The 17,926-nt window shown below is 42.4% G+C and overlaps 1 protein-coding gene across 2 annotated transcripts in view; it reads right to left on the bottom strand.

Annotated features, from left to right (window-relative positions):
* Window positions 1-17,926, bottom strand: part of BCKDHB (branched chain keto acid dehydrogenase E1 subunit beta) — a 272,429-nt gene that overhangs the window by 61,938 nt on the left and 192,565 nt on the right. For both annotated transcript variants that reach the window (XM_067532623.1, XM_067532624.1), the window contains one exon: window positions 17,428-17,514. In XM_067532623.1, the coding sequence (XP_067388724.1) occupies window positions 17,428-17,514 (87 nt within the window). The remainder of the gene's footprint in view (window positions 1-17,427; window positions 17,515-17,926) is intronic.

Genomic DNA, 17,926 nt, shown 5'->3' with positions numbered 1-17,926 from the left:
TGGGTGGCTCCACTGAAGTCTTTAATTACACGATCATAGACAATTTACAAGACCTTTGCTTCCATTGCTACACACATAACTTTGCCTCATTCCTGGTGCATCATTTAGACTGCACAATAAATAAAGCAAGCGCTCTGCAGAAAAAAAGAATGTGATTATATCATTAAACGCTGTATCATAATGCATACCTGCAAGAGAACACGCAACATTCGCCATTATCTACCTTTTGCATCTTTAACATCGTTATAAGAGGATTGTTGCTCTTGTTGTAAGACATTAGGTATTTGGGAGGCTACATACACCACAGACATGTAAAAAATACATTGTGCTCATCACAACCTTCATGCAAGGAGGTCTCTGTCCAGCTAACTGGAAGAACAGGGGCGTTATTCCTTTAAGGGATCTCTTACAATGTGTTGGAAGAAAGGTAAAGTTTATTGGGATGGACAGGAAGGGCAGAAAGCACTTAGGGCCAGATCTGAAGAAGGCCACTACATTTCCTTTCTGCTGACTGGAAGAATGGGTAAGGAGAGGGGGTATTTATACCCCATGAAGCCCAAGAGAACATTCTTTTACATTCAAATTTCTGTGTACAATAAACATGCTTTAAAAACTGTAAGTACATAAGAGGGATGGTCACTACTTCCTGAATGTCTGTTAATGGTTTCTTGATAACAATGTAGTTTCAAAGAATCACCACCCCACAAAGAACAATTCCATAATGTATGGACTCTAAAAGAGTCCAGTAAGCCAGACTCATGATACAGAATTGCTGGACTGCAAAGCATCAAGATTTGGAATTCTGCATAGTTAACTCTATCACCTGACTCTCATGAGACAATTAGAAGTACCATAGAGAGGACTTACACTGGAACAAAATTAAGAAAGCTTGACAATCTGCTTTAAAACAAATCAGATTCTGAATGAAATTCTAAGTACAAATTCCTAACAGAAAATCTCAGTATTTATTGTAATTTCTAAATGGCTTAAAATATAGAACATTTGGTATGACTGTTTCAAAGATGAATTATTTCATCTTCATTTTCTCTGTGCTTTTTTCTTTTTATGTTCTAAATTTAGCAATGTATCTTTTGTAACTGTGGGCAAATTTTTTTTTTGCCTCATTTTCTTTCAGCACTCTTCCCTTGCAGTGTTTTGCCTCTCTCTTCCATTCTTTTTAGTATCCTCAGTACATCTTCATTCCTGTCCAAGATTTTAAAACAATATAGAAAAGATTGCTCCAAGAGAATCCATACAGGTTATAAATAAAGCCTAGATCATACTAGGTCATAAACTTGGGAGTTTATTGAGTTTCTGTCTGAATAATTGTATCATACAGACACAACACATCTCTGAATTGCATGACAGTTAGGTATGTATCACTCAGTGCCTTGGTTCAACTTCTTCGTGAGTCATTTTATTCAGATCCTGATTACTCTCACCTTTCAAATGGTATCATCTTTCTCCCATTATTCAGGGTTCTCTTGGTCTGTTCAACTTCTCCTCTTTCCCTCTAACCCTCATTTCCCCACTCTCCGTCATTGTCCCCATGTTCTCCGCCCCCTTCTGAGTTTATTTTCTTTGTGCCTCTCCCAGCACCTCATTCTATGTTATCTCTCTGCACTTAGTTTGGTTTTGGCTGCCAACCCAGTGACGCCATCTAATATTGTGATTTATGAAAACAGTGAGAGTCCTTTATAGTTTGTGATCCCTGCCAGCTGGACAACAAAGAAAGAGTGACAAGCGAGAAATGAAATTGACTAGGATGGCAAATTCTGAAACACCACTTATATGCTAGTGATTCAGAGACTAGGGTTTTAGTCACTTTAATTTTTACTGCCAACTAGGATTGTGTCAAACCATAAAACAAAATCAGATCACCACGTTTAATAATTTTCTTATGTATCTGTGTAAATAGTGTGTGTTAACACTCTTGCACCTGAATACTTCAATATGCCTTCTTCTAGAGTATTTAAATGATGGTAACTTCCAAACCTCTTCCACTCTTTGGCCTACATTGGAGAGGCATTGCCCTCAAGTCCTGTTAGAGTACTGCAGGCATTCAGTATTGACATACTATAGCTCTCCAAATTACAGGAGCTGTCGTACCGAGCCATCCTTCTAATAAACTGGAAAAGAGAACTGCAATCACTTCTCTTGCTGATCAAAGATAAACAGACCTCAGAAAATTCCTCTGAAACATCAATCTCTTCTTTCAGTATAGGCACTATTTTTTCCTCATACTCAAATTCCTCCTCCAAATGTTTAAAATGTGTCCATTTCTAAAACAGTCTGATAATCAAATTCAAGTCAGTGTTCATCAACACATATACTGAGGCAATTAGAATCTTAAAGCATTCATTAAGGCTGATTACACTGAAGATAATTGCTTTCAATGACTTAACAGATCCTCAAAAATGTCTGCATTCTATCTGGGTAAAATTAGATTCTGAATTGGAACCATTGAAAGATTAGAAGCTAGTCACTAGAACTAACTTTAAAAGACCACATTGTTAAAAAAACTTGTTCCCTAGAGCTTGACTGGGATTTTCTAACCAATCACATGATAAGTTTATGTTCAAACAGGCCATTCAAACTACCAACTAAGAATGGACAGAACCACCTCAACATCAGATTATGAAGTGCTGTACAGAGCATCTAAACTTTTCAAGTCATGTAATGAAAGTTTGAAAAAATAGGATTTTCTAGACAAAAATTGGTTCAGTATTTTTACAGTTATGAATGTTTTACAGCAGCAAGGTGAAATCTAAGTTGTGTGTGATAAATACAAAACTAGTTTGGTTTAGAATAGTCTCTTCTCAATCTCAAACTATGGGCCATTCAACTTTAAATGTCCATAACGCCAAAATTACGAAAATCATTTTGTGCAAGCTTGGTTTGTTTTTGTAACTTCCTGCTGTGGCAACTTGCTTCAGAATGAGATTGCTTTGAACTAGATGAGTTTGAAGGACATCCTCAATTGTATCAGTTTTTCTCCTTTCTGAAGTGTTTCTGACAAAAAATGCCCTGAGTCTTGTCATTTCTCCTGCTGTTCCATTAAAGCTTATCACAGCAAGAAATTACCCCAATGATATATCTTATACATTTTCATTTACTATTTTTATTATAGTATGCATCAAAGCAGCACCTAAAGGCCGCATATGAGATTGGGCCCCATTGTGTATTGTACATATATATAATAAGAGACAGTTCTAAATAGCTTACAATGTAAATAGACAAGACAAAGGATTATTATCCCTATTTTAAAGATGGAGAACTGAGGCACCGATCGACTGAGGCAAAGAACATGCTTAACTTTAACCTTATCAGGTAGTCTCACTGAATTCACTTTGGTGAGGGGGAGCAGTTAGGGTTAAGGTTACAGTGTGAGGCGGATGGTGTAAATACAGCTACTGACAGAGATGACTTTATGCACCAGCAACTGCTGCACATTAACCTTTATGTGCCAGGAGCTTCACATAAAAGCCTTCTCATTTATGCACGGAAGCTGCACAGAAGCCATTATGTGCCAGCAGTCACACAAACTTTTGTGCACAGCACATTTTTCTGTTAAGCACAAAAGCTGCATGTAAGTGGCACATGATAAAGTTTATGCATAAAAAGATTCTAAATCAGCAACCTTCTGTGCGTATTTATTTTGCTTATGACAAACAGCTGCCAAAAATTCCCTGAAATACAATTTTTAAAAATAAAATTAATTACATATTGCACCAGACTTATTCAGGATACATCTCTCACCCAATTCTGAGTAGGTAAAGAATTATTTTAAGCAATATTAGATGCCTGATAAGGAACAGTTTCAGCCAGAGCCAAATTTCAGACTCTTTCTGTTAATAATTTATAAAGCAAAGCAAAACCAAACCAAAACTGCACAGAAAACCCAAAGGGCAAATAGCTAATCCTGTGTAAAACATCACATTGAAAGGCTATTTACCTCTAGAGAAAAACAGTGATTTTGGCCCATTTTAAAACAAAACTCTAAGATTTTCTTGGTTTGTTGTGTAGACCTCAGTAAGATTTCTCCCTCTTTGTAGTCAACTTCATATAACTTGGGTGATACTGCACTACTCACAGCTCCTTTAGTCCACTCCTTCTGGTCTCTCTCTAATGACTAGATCCTCACAGGAGTGCCTGTCTCCCGAGCAGATATGTCCTTGGATGATCTGACATACTCTTGTATCTGCTTTCTCTGATTGTTGGCCATCTCAGCATGGTTTCCATCCTTCTGGCTGCAACAGGTCTTTCCTCATTGGTAGCAGGGCTTTGGTGCTTCATCTCATTAATGCCTGAGCTGGACTATTCTAGTACTTCCGTGATGTTCCTTTGTGCCATGAATGCTAACAAGAGGCCTGACCCAGAAAAAACAGCACTGTATAAGTCTCTTAGCTGTTTTCACAGCTGATTACTATTATTCTGTGGGTATATGGAGAGATGATGTGGTGATCATCTCCCACTGGAATGCAAACTAACTTCTTCTGAGGCAAATTGGGGTTCATTATCAGTGAATACAGTGTCCAGATGCCACAGCTCATAAAGTGGGCCTTCAGTATGCCAGTCACTGACCTGCTTCTTGCATCAGGCAGGGCATTAGCCTCCCAAACTTTGGAACAGTAGGCCCGCGTAATCAAGTTCTGCTTTTCATTTATGGTAAACAAGTCTGCTCCCATCTTTTCCTATGGTCAGGTGGGCAGCTCATGTAGTAACAAAGCCTTTCTGCTTGGGGTTATCACACGACTGACAGAAGTCACCCCCTTCTCTAAAGGAGCGGAGTTGTGTATTCATTCTCAGCAATAAACACACCTTTTAGCCCATCTAAAACAGTTGTCAATGGCCAGGTGTGAGGCATGTATTTTTGCATGACATTCTTATGTAATAAGGTGGGAACAAAAGCTCTGTCCTCAAAATAGGATTCCATCCTGTACACCCAACTCATCTTTAATTTGAAAATATGGTTCTTCTCCTACTGGTACTTGGCTTTTTCCTTCTGGCCATCTGCCAATATTGCTCTCCTGTCTGCCTGAACTGGATGTCCTTTTCCATGGCCTCTTAGATTTTCATCAGCTTTGTTGTTGAAAATGGGAGATTGAATCCGTTAGCAATGCTGCACTATGTCCTTTTCTTCCCCCAGTTTGCTGATGCTAGGTATTTATGCCCTCCTCAGGGTATCAGCTTTCTCTGGTAATCATCCTGGACAAAGTCTGATCTCTATCTGGTAGTGCTGGAGGCACATCAACATGAGGTGCAATCTCTTTGGGGCACTAAGTAGGGGCTTCGCCATGACTGTCTCTAATGGCCTGATTGCTAATGGCCTGTTATTGGGTGGTCATAAGTGTATTCGCCTATAGATTCCATACATGGTATCATTCTAATCTAAATACCACAGCCAGAAGCACTTTTTCTATTTGGGCGTACTCCTGTTCAGTCTCTGACAGGGCTTTGCTGGCACAAGCAACTGGCTGCTCTGCAAAACAGCTATACCCAATCCTCTCTCTGATGCATCACACTGGAGTGTCAGTGGCTTTTCTGGGTGGTAGTATTTGAGGACAGGAGTATCTGTTATTATTTGTTTCAGCATGTCAAATGTTTGCTGTTGGGGACTTCCCCAGTCCCACTCAACATCCTGCCTTGTGAGCTGATGTATCAGTTCCACTATTGCAGCCAGGTGTGGACAAAACTTGGACAGAAAATTTATCATTCCTATTAAACACTGTACCCCTTTAACATCAAGTGAGACTGACAGCTCTCTGACTGCCTTAATCTTCTTGTGATCTGCTTCCAGTTCCTGTACTGTTAGCAGATGTCCAATGCACGCCTCCTCACACAGTTTGAGTCACATTTTGGGGGGAGGGGTAGTTTTATGTTCTTGTCTCTGCTTCTCTGTAAAAAAGCTTGTAGTCTTCTGTCATGGTCTTGTTCAGCTTCTGTATTATCACTCCTTTCACCTACAATGAATATATTATTTGCAATTATTTTCATGCCAGGCATTCTTCCAGTGCTTGGGTGAGTCTTCCCTTAAAATCTCTGGTGTGAAGCTTATACCCATCAGCATGCTTAGCTGCAGTGCAAAAGGGGGAGTCCCAGGAATGGTTGTCAGCATGCTGAACTCTTTATCCGGGTTAAGATGCCAAAACCTGTTCCTCATGTCTCAGACCATAAGGATTCTGGCTTTGGAAAGTTCTGGCAAGATGTCATCAACTATAAGCACTGAATAGCACCTGGTTCAGTAGCTTTGGGCATATGCACTTGTGTAATTTGCCTCATGGCTACTTTTATCTTCACCATGCTGCTCACGGAGACTGAACTGGCCTCTACAGGTGCAGACTTTGAGCTCCTTGCATACTGGATTATGTAGTGCCACTGGAATTTTCTTTTCTGGTAAGTATACAGGTTCCACTGTGGGGTCTACTTCCAGCTGTGCCTTTCCTTCAATCACCCGTTGTCTTTGACAACATCCCCATATGCCTTTAAAATTCATAGGATTCCCCCTTTTGGTTTTTGCGCTGCAGCTATAAAATTCTAATGCTTACCCTGATCAGGTCCATGGCTTGTCTGGTTGTGTTCCCCAAGGGGGGTCCGTCGTGCTGACCATTCACCACCATACACTTCAGTTTGTATTATCTGTTATTTTTTGAATTAGTTACTATGATGTCACATCTTTCTTTGGGCTGCTTTATGCTCTCATTGTACATTATTAGAGAGTGTCTACTCTTTGTAATGGGTATGTGAGTCCAAGTCGCTCTGAGGAATCACACTGTATGAGATCCAACAGTCCCCAGCTGAAATCGCACTGGGCATTTCCTTATTAACATTGTTGCATGCACACAGTTTGGCACTGTCCCTTGTTGCTTTCCTATTCCAACACCCTTCACCTGACATGCTCTCAGACTCACGGAGACAATCATATCATCATCACCATTGTCTGATGTGCCATCCCCCTCTTATGCAAATCTAAATGAATCTTTCTTGGACCTTCCTCTGCTCTTGCACACACTGATAAAATGGTTCAACTTGCCACATGACCTGCAATGCTGTCTTAGTGCAGAGTACTTCACACTTACCCACTCATGCTGTGTCTTTCACAGTAAATTTATCTCACAATGGGTGTGGAACCCTGGCCACCTGCTCTCCTTTACTGTGGTCTCACTGCATGTATTTCTGGGGATGTGATGCCTTCTAGGGCTTTCATCCTTTTTTCCGGAGCTTCTGGTGCATGCTCCATGTCTACACATCTGTCTAATGTGAGATTATTTTCCTAGAGCAACTGCTCCCACACATGTGATCCTAAGTGCTGCAGACTATCTTGTCCCATATCAGGGAGTGTGTCAACTCCGCAAAATTGTATATAGCATTCAGTGTACATAAAACAGTAACAGTAGGGATCTATCCTCTCCCCTTTAGATTGGTCCCCAATGACAACTGTGTCACTCCACAGTTTTGTTCTGCTTTAGGAAGCAACAGTTATCCAGGGCTCCTTGGGCTGTTATAAGGCTTAAGGTAGTGGTGAGTTTCAGAGTGCTGCAGACCTTTCTATCTTATTTCTCAATAAGGTAAAGTAACAGTTTTACTTTCCTGCTGTTGGTGTTCTTCTGCATGGTCAGGTCTGTGTACAGCTCAAACTCCTCCTCCCACCGGATCCATCACTAGGGTAGGTTTGTGTCTGCAAAATTCACAGCTCTGGGTGGCTTCAGACCAAGTTCCATGGCTCACGCTGACAGCTGCTGCACTGCAGAGAACTCACAGCTCAGATGATACTACCGTGTTTCATTAGCAAAGAGTGAAGCTGAATGAAGGTTAAGTTGAACAAGTAGACCTTTATTAAACCCTGTGCACTATCAGTGAAACCTGGAATGCAGGGGAATTCGGCTGGAAGCAAAGCAGCTGTATGGACAGCAGTGCACAGGGTTTAATAAAATTCTACTTGTTCAACTGCTGACCCGTCAACAACAGTCCCTCCGACTCCAGCTGCACTGATTATGATACAACATCCACTTTGGAAAATCCAAATGATTAAAGCTTTTTCTTTAGCACCCTGATCACTTTTATGCTGCATCCTCAGCTCTGGCTCTTCATTCAACAATAAGATAATTAAAAAAAATAAGCCCAATCTTACAGCTGTTAGTCTCATTATTAGTCCGTCTGAAGCCACTACATTACACTGCCACACATTCACTGACCAGCAGAATAAAGGTGAGATGTAGTAACAGAGTCAGAAAACTGGAGAGACATAGTATCTGTCTAGGAGACAGGTAAGGAGGTGGATAAATAGACTATTTTGCAAACTCAAAGAGATTGCTAAGTAAAGATTAAGGATCCACTCCTTATTCATGCAACCATTTGCATTGGTCTTCACTTATAAAATTTCCTATAATCTCACAGACCTCTGCTAAGACCTGGTCCACATTTAAAATTTAGGTCAACACAGCTATGGCATTCAGGGTTGTAAAAAAGCCACATACTGAAGCAACGTAACTATGCTGACCTAACCCCGAGTGTAGGGGTTACAGCTAGGTTTACAGAAGAATGCTTCCATTGGCCCAGCTACTGTTGCTCGGGGAGGTGATGTTCCTGCAGTGATGGAAAAATCCCTTCCATCATGGTAGGCTATGTTTACATTGTGGGTTTATGCCAGCACAGTTACAGTGCAGTATCTATGCTGCTAATGTCCCTGTAATGTAGACCTGTGATAAATCTCTTATTTCTTTGTGAAATTGTTGTGTCTTGCTACCTCACTTTTGTTTTGCTAGTGAATGACTGTTTAATTGGATAATGTGCCCCGTGGGTTTTAAACATTTTACACTTAACATGCAGGAATTCTCCCTCAGTGAATACTATCAAAGATTAAAGAAATGGTTACTTACCTTATAACTGTTGTTCTTCGAGATATGTTGCTCATGTCCATTTCCAATTTAGGTGTGTGCGTGCACCACATGCACTAGTGCCGAAAAACTTTTTCCCCTAGTGGTACCCGTACAAGCCAGCTCTAGCGCCCCCTGCAGCGGTGCACAAATGGTCCCGCATACATGCGCTGCCGGCTCCCCCTCCCTCTCAGTTCCTTCTTGCTGGAACTCCAACTGAGGGGAAGGAGGGTGGGTGTGCAACGGACATGAGCAACACATCTTGAAGAACAACAGTTACAAGGTAAGTAACCATTCTTCCTTCTTTGAGTACTTGCTCATGTCCTTTCCCAATTTAGGTGACTCACCAGCAGGGACTCTGGAGGAGGGCAGGAGTTCATGGACGTGACACTTGAAGCACCACTCTACCACAGCCAGCATCGTCCCGAGCTTGCTGCATCAAGGCATAGTGGGACGTGAAGGTATGTACCGATGACCAGGTAGCTGCCCTGCAGATGTCCTGGATGGGGACGTGTGCCTGGAAGGCCACAGATGATGCCTGTGCTCTCGTTGAGTGGGCTGTCAAGGACACTGGAAGCGCAACCCCAGCCTGCTCATAACAGGCTCGGATGCAGGCCGGGATCCACTTCAAGGTACATTGTGAGGAAACCGGCAGTCCCTTCATCTGGTCTGCAACTGCCAGAAAGAGTTGTGTCTAACGACGAAAAGATTTGGTTCTGTCGATGTAACATGCCAGGGGCCATCTCACATCGAGAGAATACAGGTGTTGCTCTTCACTGGAGCTGTGAGGTCTGGGACAAAAGATGGGTATGAAAATGTCCTGGTTAAGGTGAAAATAAGAGACCACCTTAGGCAAAAAGGCTGAGTGCGGGTGTAGTTGGACCTTGCTCTTATAAAACATCTTTTAGGGTGGTTCTGATGTTAATGCCCGGATCTCTGAAACTCGCCTGACAGACGTAATAGCCACCAGGAAGGCAGCCTTCCAGGACAGGTACGTAAGGGAGCACGAGGCCATGGGTTCGAAGGGTGGTTCAGTGAGCCTGGAGAGGACCAAGTTCAAGTCCCACTGAGGAGAAGGTTCCCTTATTGGTGGAAAAAGCCTTTCTAATCCCTTAAAGTACCCTGACCGTCATTTTGTACGAAAAGACTGTTCTACCTTCCATCAAAGGGTGGAAAGCTGTATTGTTCATGAGTATCTATACCACATTGTTGGCAAAATGTGGTTAAAAAACTGCACAGGCTAGACAAATTGCCCTGAGCTCCTTGATATTGATGTGTAACCACAGTTCCCCCGAGGCTCATGTGCCTAGGGTCTTCAGGGAACCAATGTGAGCTCCCCATCCCAGGTCCGAGGCATTGAAAATCAGTTTTATCGATGACTGGGGCACTTCGTAGGGCATTCCGGAGAGGACGTGACCCGGACTCAACCACTGTACCAGGCTGGTGAGTATTTTTGGAGGGACTGTAAGTGTCCTATCCAGGAGGTGCCTGGCCAGAGAATACACTGATGCCAACCATATCTGAAGGGGTCTGAGGTGCAGTCTGGCCTGTGGGACCATGTAGGTGCAGGCCGCCATGTGGCCCAAGAGGCTGAGGCATACCCTCAGCATTATGAGGGAGTGAGTCGAAAATAGAGATGTAAAAGCCTAATCATTTAAATATTTAAACAGTAATCAGATTTTTTTTAATGTTTAAAACAGCTGATTATCTTTAAACTGGGGGGAAAGGCACTGGGCCCCCCCAAGCCAGAGCAGCTGGGCAGCTCTGGCTCATGGGAAGACAGGGAGCCAAGTGGGGGGTGGGGTAGGGGAGGCATGGAGCCCCAGAGGGGCGGGGAGAGGAGCAGCAGCTGGGCTCAAGCCAGAGCAGCTGGGCAGCTCTGGCTTGCAGGGAGGCACAGATCCTAGCAGTTCCCCCCGCAAGTGCACAGCGGGGCAGCCACAGCTGGGCTCAGCTCAGCTCCCCGCCAGTGAGAGCTGCCCACCTACGGCTCTTTGAGGGAGGAGCTGCAGCTAGGCAGCTCTCACTTGGCAGTGAGGAGCAGAGCCCAGCACAGCCCCCTCCATTTAGCCGTTTAAACGTTCTAGTTTTACGTTTAATAGATTTTTTTTTAAATGAAGTTTTACATCCCTAGTTGAAATGCAGATTATAATATCTGTCACTGCCAGGAAGCTTTCCTCTGGAAGGAATTCTCTGGCTCTGCACAAGTCCAGCATCGCTCTAATAAATTCTGTTCTTTGAACAGGGACTACTATTGATTTTTGTTCATTTATTAGAAGGCCTAGAGCCTGACAAATGCTTTGGGTAATTTGTGATGCTGGCCTGAACCTGAGACCTTGACCTGCCACTGATGAGCCAGTCATACAGGTAGGGGAAATACCTCAGGAGGAGAGGAGTGCAGGTAAGCCGCCACCACCGACATGCACTTGGTGAAAACCCTTGGCGCAGTTGAGAGGCCAAAAGGGAGCTCCATGAACTGGTAATGGCAGTCTCCTACCATAGACCTCAGGAGCCTCCTGTGAACAGGGAAGACTGCAATGTGAAAGTAGGTGTCCTTTAAATCAAGAGCGGCATACCAGTCACCAGATCCAGAGAAGGAACGATTGTGGCTAGGGAGACCATATGAAATTTCAGTTTTCTGAGATATTTGTTTAGGCGCCTTATCTCCAGAATAGGCCTCTTCCACTGCACCCACCTGCAAGAGTGCTTGCACCTCCTGCTCGAGGAATTGCTCGTGAGAAGGGTCCCTGAAGAAGGATGGGGATTGTGGGTGGGAAGGCGGGAGTGAGGCAAACTGGAGGGTACAACCAATAGCCACCATGCTGAGCACCCATCAGTCCAATGTTATGGTAGCCTAGGCCCAGAGAAAACAGACTAAACGAGAAGAAAACAGAAGGGGGGTTGGATCCATGAGTAGAACTGGTAGGTCCCTCTTGAATGCACCTTCAAAAGGCCTACTTTCCACCCCGATTATGGCGGCTAGAGCCCGGTCGAAGGCCGGCAGATGACGAGCGGCCCTGCTGCCTTTTGTAACCTTCGTTCTTCTTCTTAGAGGAATCTCTGCGGAGGTGAACCCCAGACCACTGTTCATGCTGGGTTTGAAGTGCCTCCTAGGAGAAGATGGTGTATAAAGGCTGAGGGACCTCAGAGTAGCCCTCGAGTCCTTCATGCCATGCAGCCTGGAGTCTGGCAAAGAGGGCCATGTCATTGAAGAGGAGGTCCTGAATAGGCTGCTGGACCTCGGACGGGAGGCCCAAGGATTGCAGCCATGATGCCTGCCTCATAGATATTGCCAAGGCTGATATCGTCCTGGCTGCAGAGTCCGCTGCTTGCAGAGATGCCCTGGCGATCTATCTCCCCTCTTCCAAGATGGCCTCGAACTCCTGTTTGGAGGAGGGGGACAATGAGTCCACAAACTTGTCCACCAACTGCCAATCTTCCAAGCTGCACCTGTTGGTTCGCCACTCGTAGCTGCAGGCTGGCCGTGGAATAAATTTTTCAACCAAAGAAGTCGAGTCTTTTTGTGTTCTTATGCTTAGGGGTCGAGCTGACTTTCCCCTGTCTGTCCCTTTTCTTGGCGGCTGTGACCACCAGGGATCCCAGTGCGTCGTGGGTGTAGAGGTATTTAAACCTCTTTGCTGGTACATATGTCCTTTCTTTCCTCTTAGACATGGGGGGCAGGGAGGCCGGGGTTTGCCATAGTGCCTTGGCCAATTTAACAACCCCCTCATGGACAGGAAGGGCCACTCTACTGGGAGCTGCCGAGACCAATATCCCAAAGAGTTCGTCAATTGGCTTGTCCAGCTCCTCTATTTTGAGGCCCAAGTTGTAGACGACTCTTTTCAACAGATCCTGGTGCATCTTAAAATCATACAGCGGCCCCGCAGATGAGTGTCCCGCAACTGCCTTGTCCAGTGACGACGAGGAAGAGGCTGGTATCTGAGATGGGGGAGGGGCCTCTGCCCTGGGCAGGGTGGAGCCCCCAGGGCCCGAGGCACGTGAACCTTTGTGGTCAAAGTCCATGTCCAGGTGTGATGCCGCGCTCTGAGGAATAGATGACTGTGGTACCGACCTTCCTCTCATGGAACCAGCCTGAGGAATCCCAGAGGGAAATCCCCACCAGTACAGCCACAGTCCAGGCCATTGACCTTGTGGCCACGTCCTCATCGGCGGCACCATAGGGAAACTGGGCACCGGAGCCGGGGCTTGTCTGGTTTGAACAATGTCCTTGCTGTCCAAGGATGAAGTGCCGCTGTCCAGTGATGGCCAAGGTGGTGTTGTCTCCAAATATCTTGCGGTGCCATGCGAAACGTGTTAATGCACTGGCACCAATGAGCGACGATGGATGTGACAGACCAGCTCCTGTCCTTGGGTTTCCTATATGGATTAGGCAAGTGGGGTCGCAGTGCTCGGGAAAGGCACCGTGAGTCTGGTGACCTGTGTCGTTCCATGGCTCCATAATGGTGCCCCGCTTGGTGCCAGTCCTCCGGAGATTGGCAGCGGGAGCCCGATCTGGCAGTGTCCTGACCTGGAGAGCGTGGTCTTGACTCCAGGGACCGCCTGCACACTGGTGAACAATGCCTCGGTGATAGGGACTGTTGAGCAGATCTGTCCCCCGAATGACTGCCCATTGGCACCGAATCTCAGTGCGGTGCTTTGCCGGCCCTCGGCATCTGTGGCACTGGCAGAGCCAGGAAGTCCATCTTCGCCTGGAAGGCCTCCAGAGTCGATGGCACCACTAGGCGATGAGGGCCTCTACCACAACCTGCAGTCAGTGGAGGGCCTGGTGCAGGGGTTGACGCTTGCAGAGACGAGGGACCCTTCTGATGCAGGGAGCTTGGGGGCCCAACACAGGTCTCACCTGGTCCCCCTTAGTTTTCTCCATAGGAGAGTATCCCCATTCCGCACAGGTCTTCGTCGGAATCGGGAAGGAGATCAGTGCCAAAAGGAGGAAGAGGGCACTGGAGCGGCACTGTGCACCGAGGTCGTCATGCTCAGTGCCGAGTTTGACCTGCCAGTCTCCAACACCAGGCTAAGAGCCGACTCCATCAGAATGGCCCTGAGACGGATATCTTGGTCTTTCACAGCGAAAACGTTTACAGATTTTACACCTCTCGTGGACGTGAGCTTCCCCCAGACACTTTAGACAACTTTGATGAGGGTTGCTCCTCGGCACAGGTTTCTTACACAAAGTGCAGGGTTTAAACCCCGGGAAATGGGGCATGCCCCAACCCCGGAATTTGAACAACTAACAAACTAGAACTAACTGTAATCAAATGAGTAACTATATACACTAGAATGATGAATAAACCACTAAGTCTTGCATAGAAAACTTGCGAAGGCAAGACATGTTCCAGCACTGTCACTGGCGGCAAGAAGGAACTGAGAGGGAGGAGGAGCTGGTGGTGCCTATATGCAGGTACATGTGCGCACCACTACAGGGGACACTAGAGCCAGCTTGTACGGATACCACTAGGGGAAAAAGTTTTCTGGCACCAGTGCATGTGGCGCACGCACACACCTAAATTAGGAATGGACATGAGCAAGCACTCGAAGAAGAATTGTTTTCAAATATTTAAATTCAAATATTTCAATTATATTCAAATATTCAGAAATTTTAGACTATGTTATAGCTAAAGGTGGATTCAAGTTCAGACGCCAAGCTTCCCTGCAGCTCAAGAGGGTTCAGAGCCACTATTATAGTACAGAACGTCCTCTTTAAGGTGTACAAACCCATGAGATGTTTGTAATGATAAGGCTCTTTAAAAATAAATTATTCACCTTTTCCTTAGATGAGAGACCTCACAGCAAGGATGGAACAATATGGAAACTTACCATCTACTCCAACTGGACTCTGTGTTGAAGTCTCATTACTTCCATGTGTAAAAAGAAGTTAAAGCCAACTACAATATCCAAGATTTTTGGCATTCTTAGCGTATGCTACATCCAGTAAAAATGAATTTCCCTTTTCCTTTTTAATTTTATGGCACAATCATATCACACATACAGCTCTTACTTCACTGTACAGAGAATATGGGTTATAAATGAATAATAAAGCTGTCTTTATTATGCCTAAAGCAATATTCTGCTAAAAAAGGGTTATGACAGAGAATACATTTCATAAATAATTTTCCATTTAAACAAATATGGTATGTTTTTAAGTATGGATATTATTAAACCACTGATACCAATTATTTTCAAGAAAGTTAAGAAGTTGATAAAATCTTTACACTAAGACAAACAACAATGATCATATATTATAAAAAAGAGAATTCAAGTTGAACCATTTAAATTATTTATACATCAAGCAGATATGCAGCTTGGCTAAATTTCATGCCAAAGCCTCTTATATTTAGATTTATTTTAAAGTAGACTGTACGGCAAACGAGTTAAGATTTTCTAAGCTACATCTCCAGATTTCCATATTAAAATATGAATGTAAAATCAAGAGGTACTATCCGAAAATAAATACATGTTTTCGGTACAGACAGTAAGTAATGCCCTTTGGGTTTAAGGCTTCCTGGGTTTCATTTTGTTTTCTAAATATATTTTATTAGTGAAAAAGAAGTTTCTGATATGAATAATTAATCCATGATAGATGAATCAGATACTGGGAATTTTTTTCTTAACAGAGTTTTGAAAAGATAAAAAAGTAATGTGTTAGTCTGAATAATAATATAATGCAATGGTTCTCCCAAATTATATATTAGGGTTTTTAATTTTTTCTTTTTACCTCTTTTTTTGCATTGATACATGTGGTTTATTTCATTTAAATTAATTAGTATGGGACTTTCACATGATTTGACAAGTAACTTTTTCTTAGGCATTATTACTTCCTAACAATTAATCAGCAATTGCAACAATGAATACCTTGCTGACTTTTGTTTTCTATTTACTTATTTCACATTATGTAGCATATTCAACTCTTTAAACAAACTGCAGACTTTAAAGAGAGACTTCAAAGACTTCAAAAATGGGCTATATTTTGTTTCAGTTTCTCCTATTTTTCTTTTTTAGTAAGAACGTAAAAAATCTTGTGTGTCAGATTATGCATTCCCCCCCTGCCCTGCAAAATAGATATCACTTTTAGCAGTACCTTATGTCTCAAGTAGTTCTATTGTAATCAATAAGACTACCCAAGGGATAAGACTCAATGTCAATAAGTATGGCAGAATCTGGTTCTTAAGAGAGAGATTATATTTTAGATGGTGGGTAGCAACACTGTCATCCTGAGAGGAGTCTGCATTATCTCTTGGATTATTAAAATAAATTATATAAATTAAAACTGTAAAGAAATGGTTTGTTTATTTCACAAAATAAAAATTTTAGATGAAATAAAATGTTTTAGTTCCCTTCAAGACAGGTTTTCTCCCTACTTCAGATAATTAATGCAAAAAATAAAAATGCCAAAGGTTCTTTATTCACCAACAGAATAAAAAGTACAAGCCTAAAAGAACACACATGAAATGTAAAACAACCCATTGAAGTATTCTTACATTTGACATTTTCAATGCACAAAGCTCAGAAAATTCAAAGATACAGTTCCCACAGCAACTGTAAATCAGTCCTTATATACAGTAACTCATTCCCATGTTTTTAGATAGTGCTGTTGTACCTATATAGAAGTCCACTTTTTCAGGATTGGGTCCTTAATAAATTGTTATTTTTAATACCATATTGAATCATTACAACATAATGCGGTGAAGAGGCATGCTTTGGATGTTCATTTCTAATTTAAATGTGTCAAAAAAGGAAAAGAGGAAAACATTTCTTAAATGACTCTTTTTGAGGACAACAATAAAATATAAATCAGGTTTTAAGTAAAATCAGATAGAACTGGAAACAATACAGTAGGGAAAGTTTTTTCCACACTTAGCAGCACATACTGTACATTTTTCAGTGAATGTTTCAAATGTAAATCCTTATTCAAACTAAAATTAAAGTTTTCACTTCAGCAGCTGCTATTACCATAAAGTTTAGATGCACGGTATTCTTAGTGTTCTGACAAACTAATATATACACTGAATCGAAACATCTGAATATTTAAAACCAATCTCACAAGGAATACTTTAGAAAAATATTTTGTTTAGTTGAAGAAATACATCAAAAATTCAAAGGACATAATATAATCCACATAAAGGTATGGTGTATTAAATAATATCAATTATGTATATAAATAATAATTTGTATTATTAAATACTATTTATATATAGGTACACATTTGGTAAGACTATATTAGGCAATCTGGCAAACATTTATTTAATTAAAACTGAAATCTGATCAACTCAATTCCAATCCTTTTCCTTATTTTACACTGAAGCAAATGACTTCAGCTAGTAGAATTGTGGAAGCTATACTAGTTCATCTCCTTTCTGCCAGATTAGTTCTCCAGAGAATATGCAGTTATAGCATTGAGAAGAAGGTGGAAGCCAAGTGAGAGATTTTAACATTTATTAAAACCTTGCCTTTTTAATCTTTTGATAAACACTCTTTCTGCAAACGTACATGGTCAGGCATGTAAAACATTATAACCGTAATAATGTCACCGTACCTGAACCGTGGAACTAATCTCAGATGCAAAGCCTCCTGTCAGAGGAGCCTCATGGCTGATCAGCAATCGCCCAGTCTTCACCACTGACTGGAAAAAACCAAGAATATCGCTTTTGAAAACAAAAATCAAGTAATATTTGTATCACACTATCTCTGTAGCAATATTTTTCACTTTATTACATGTGAAATAATTAAAATTCTGTAATTTTAAGCTGCAATGATAAAATTAACAGTATCCTTTACTGCTTCAACACAACATATTATTTGCACAGATGAATGGGCAATGGGCAACAGCCAAGTTTTGATATTAGCAGAATGGCAATGAACTACTAGATTTTCTTTGGGAACACAGCATCAATATCGTATTTTGTTTGTAAACTAACAATGAGGATGGAATTATTTTCCATTAATTTGAATTGACCGTATCAATGTAAACAATGACATTTCTGAGGGAAAACAAGAATCAAGTTGAAGAAAAAACTAGTAAGGGCTCATTGTCT

This window comes from Emydura macquarii, unplaced genomic scaffold (genome assembly GCF_026122565.2).
Source record: "Emydura macquarii macquarii isolate MOO-44397 ecotype Brisbane River unplaced genomic scaffold, CSIRO-AGI_Emac_v2 contig_3295, whole genome shotgun sequence".
Lineage (NCBI taxonomy): Eukaryota > Metazoa > Chordata > Testudines > Chelidae > Emydura > Emydura macquarii.
Note: the sequence above shows the minus strand (reverse complement) of the source record. Positions and strands in the feature narration are given on the sequence as shown.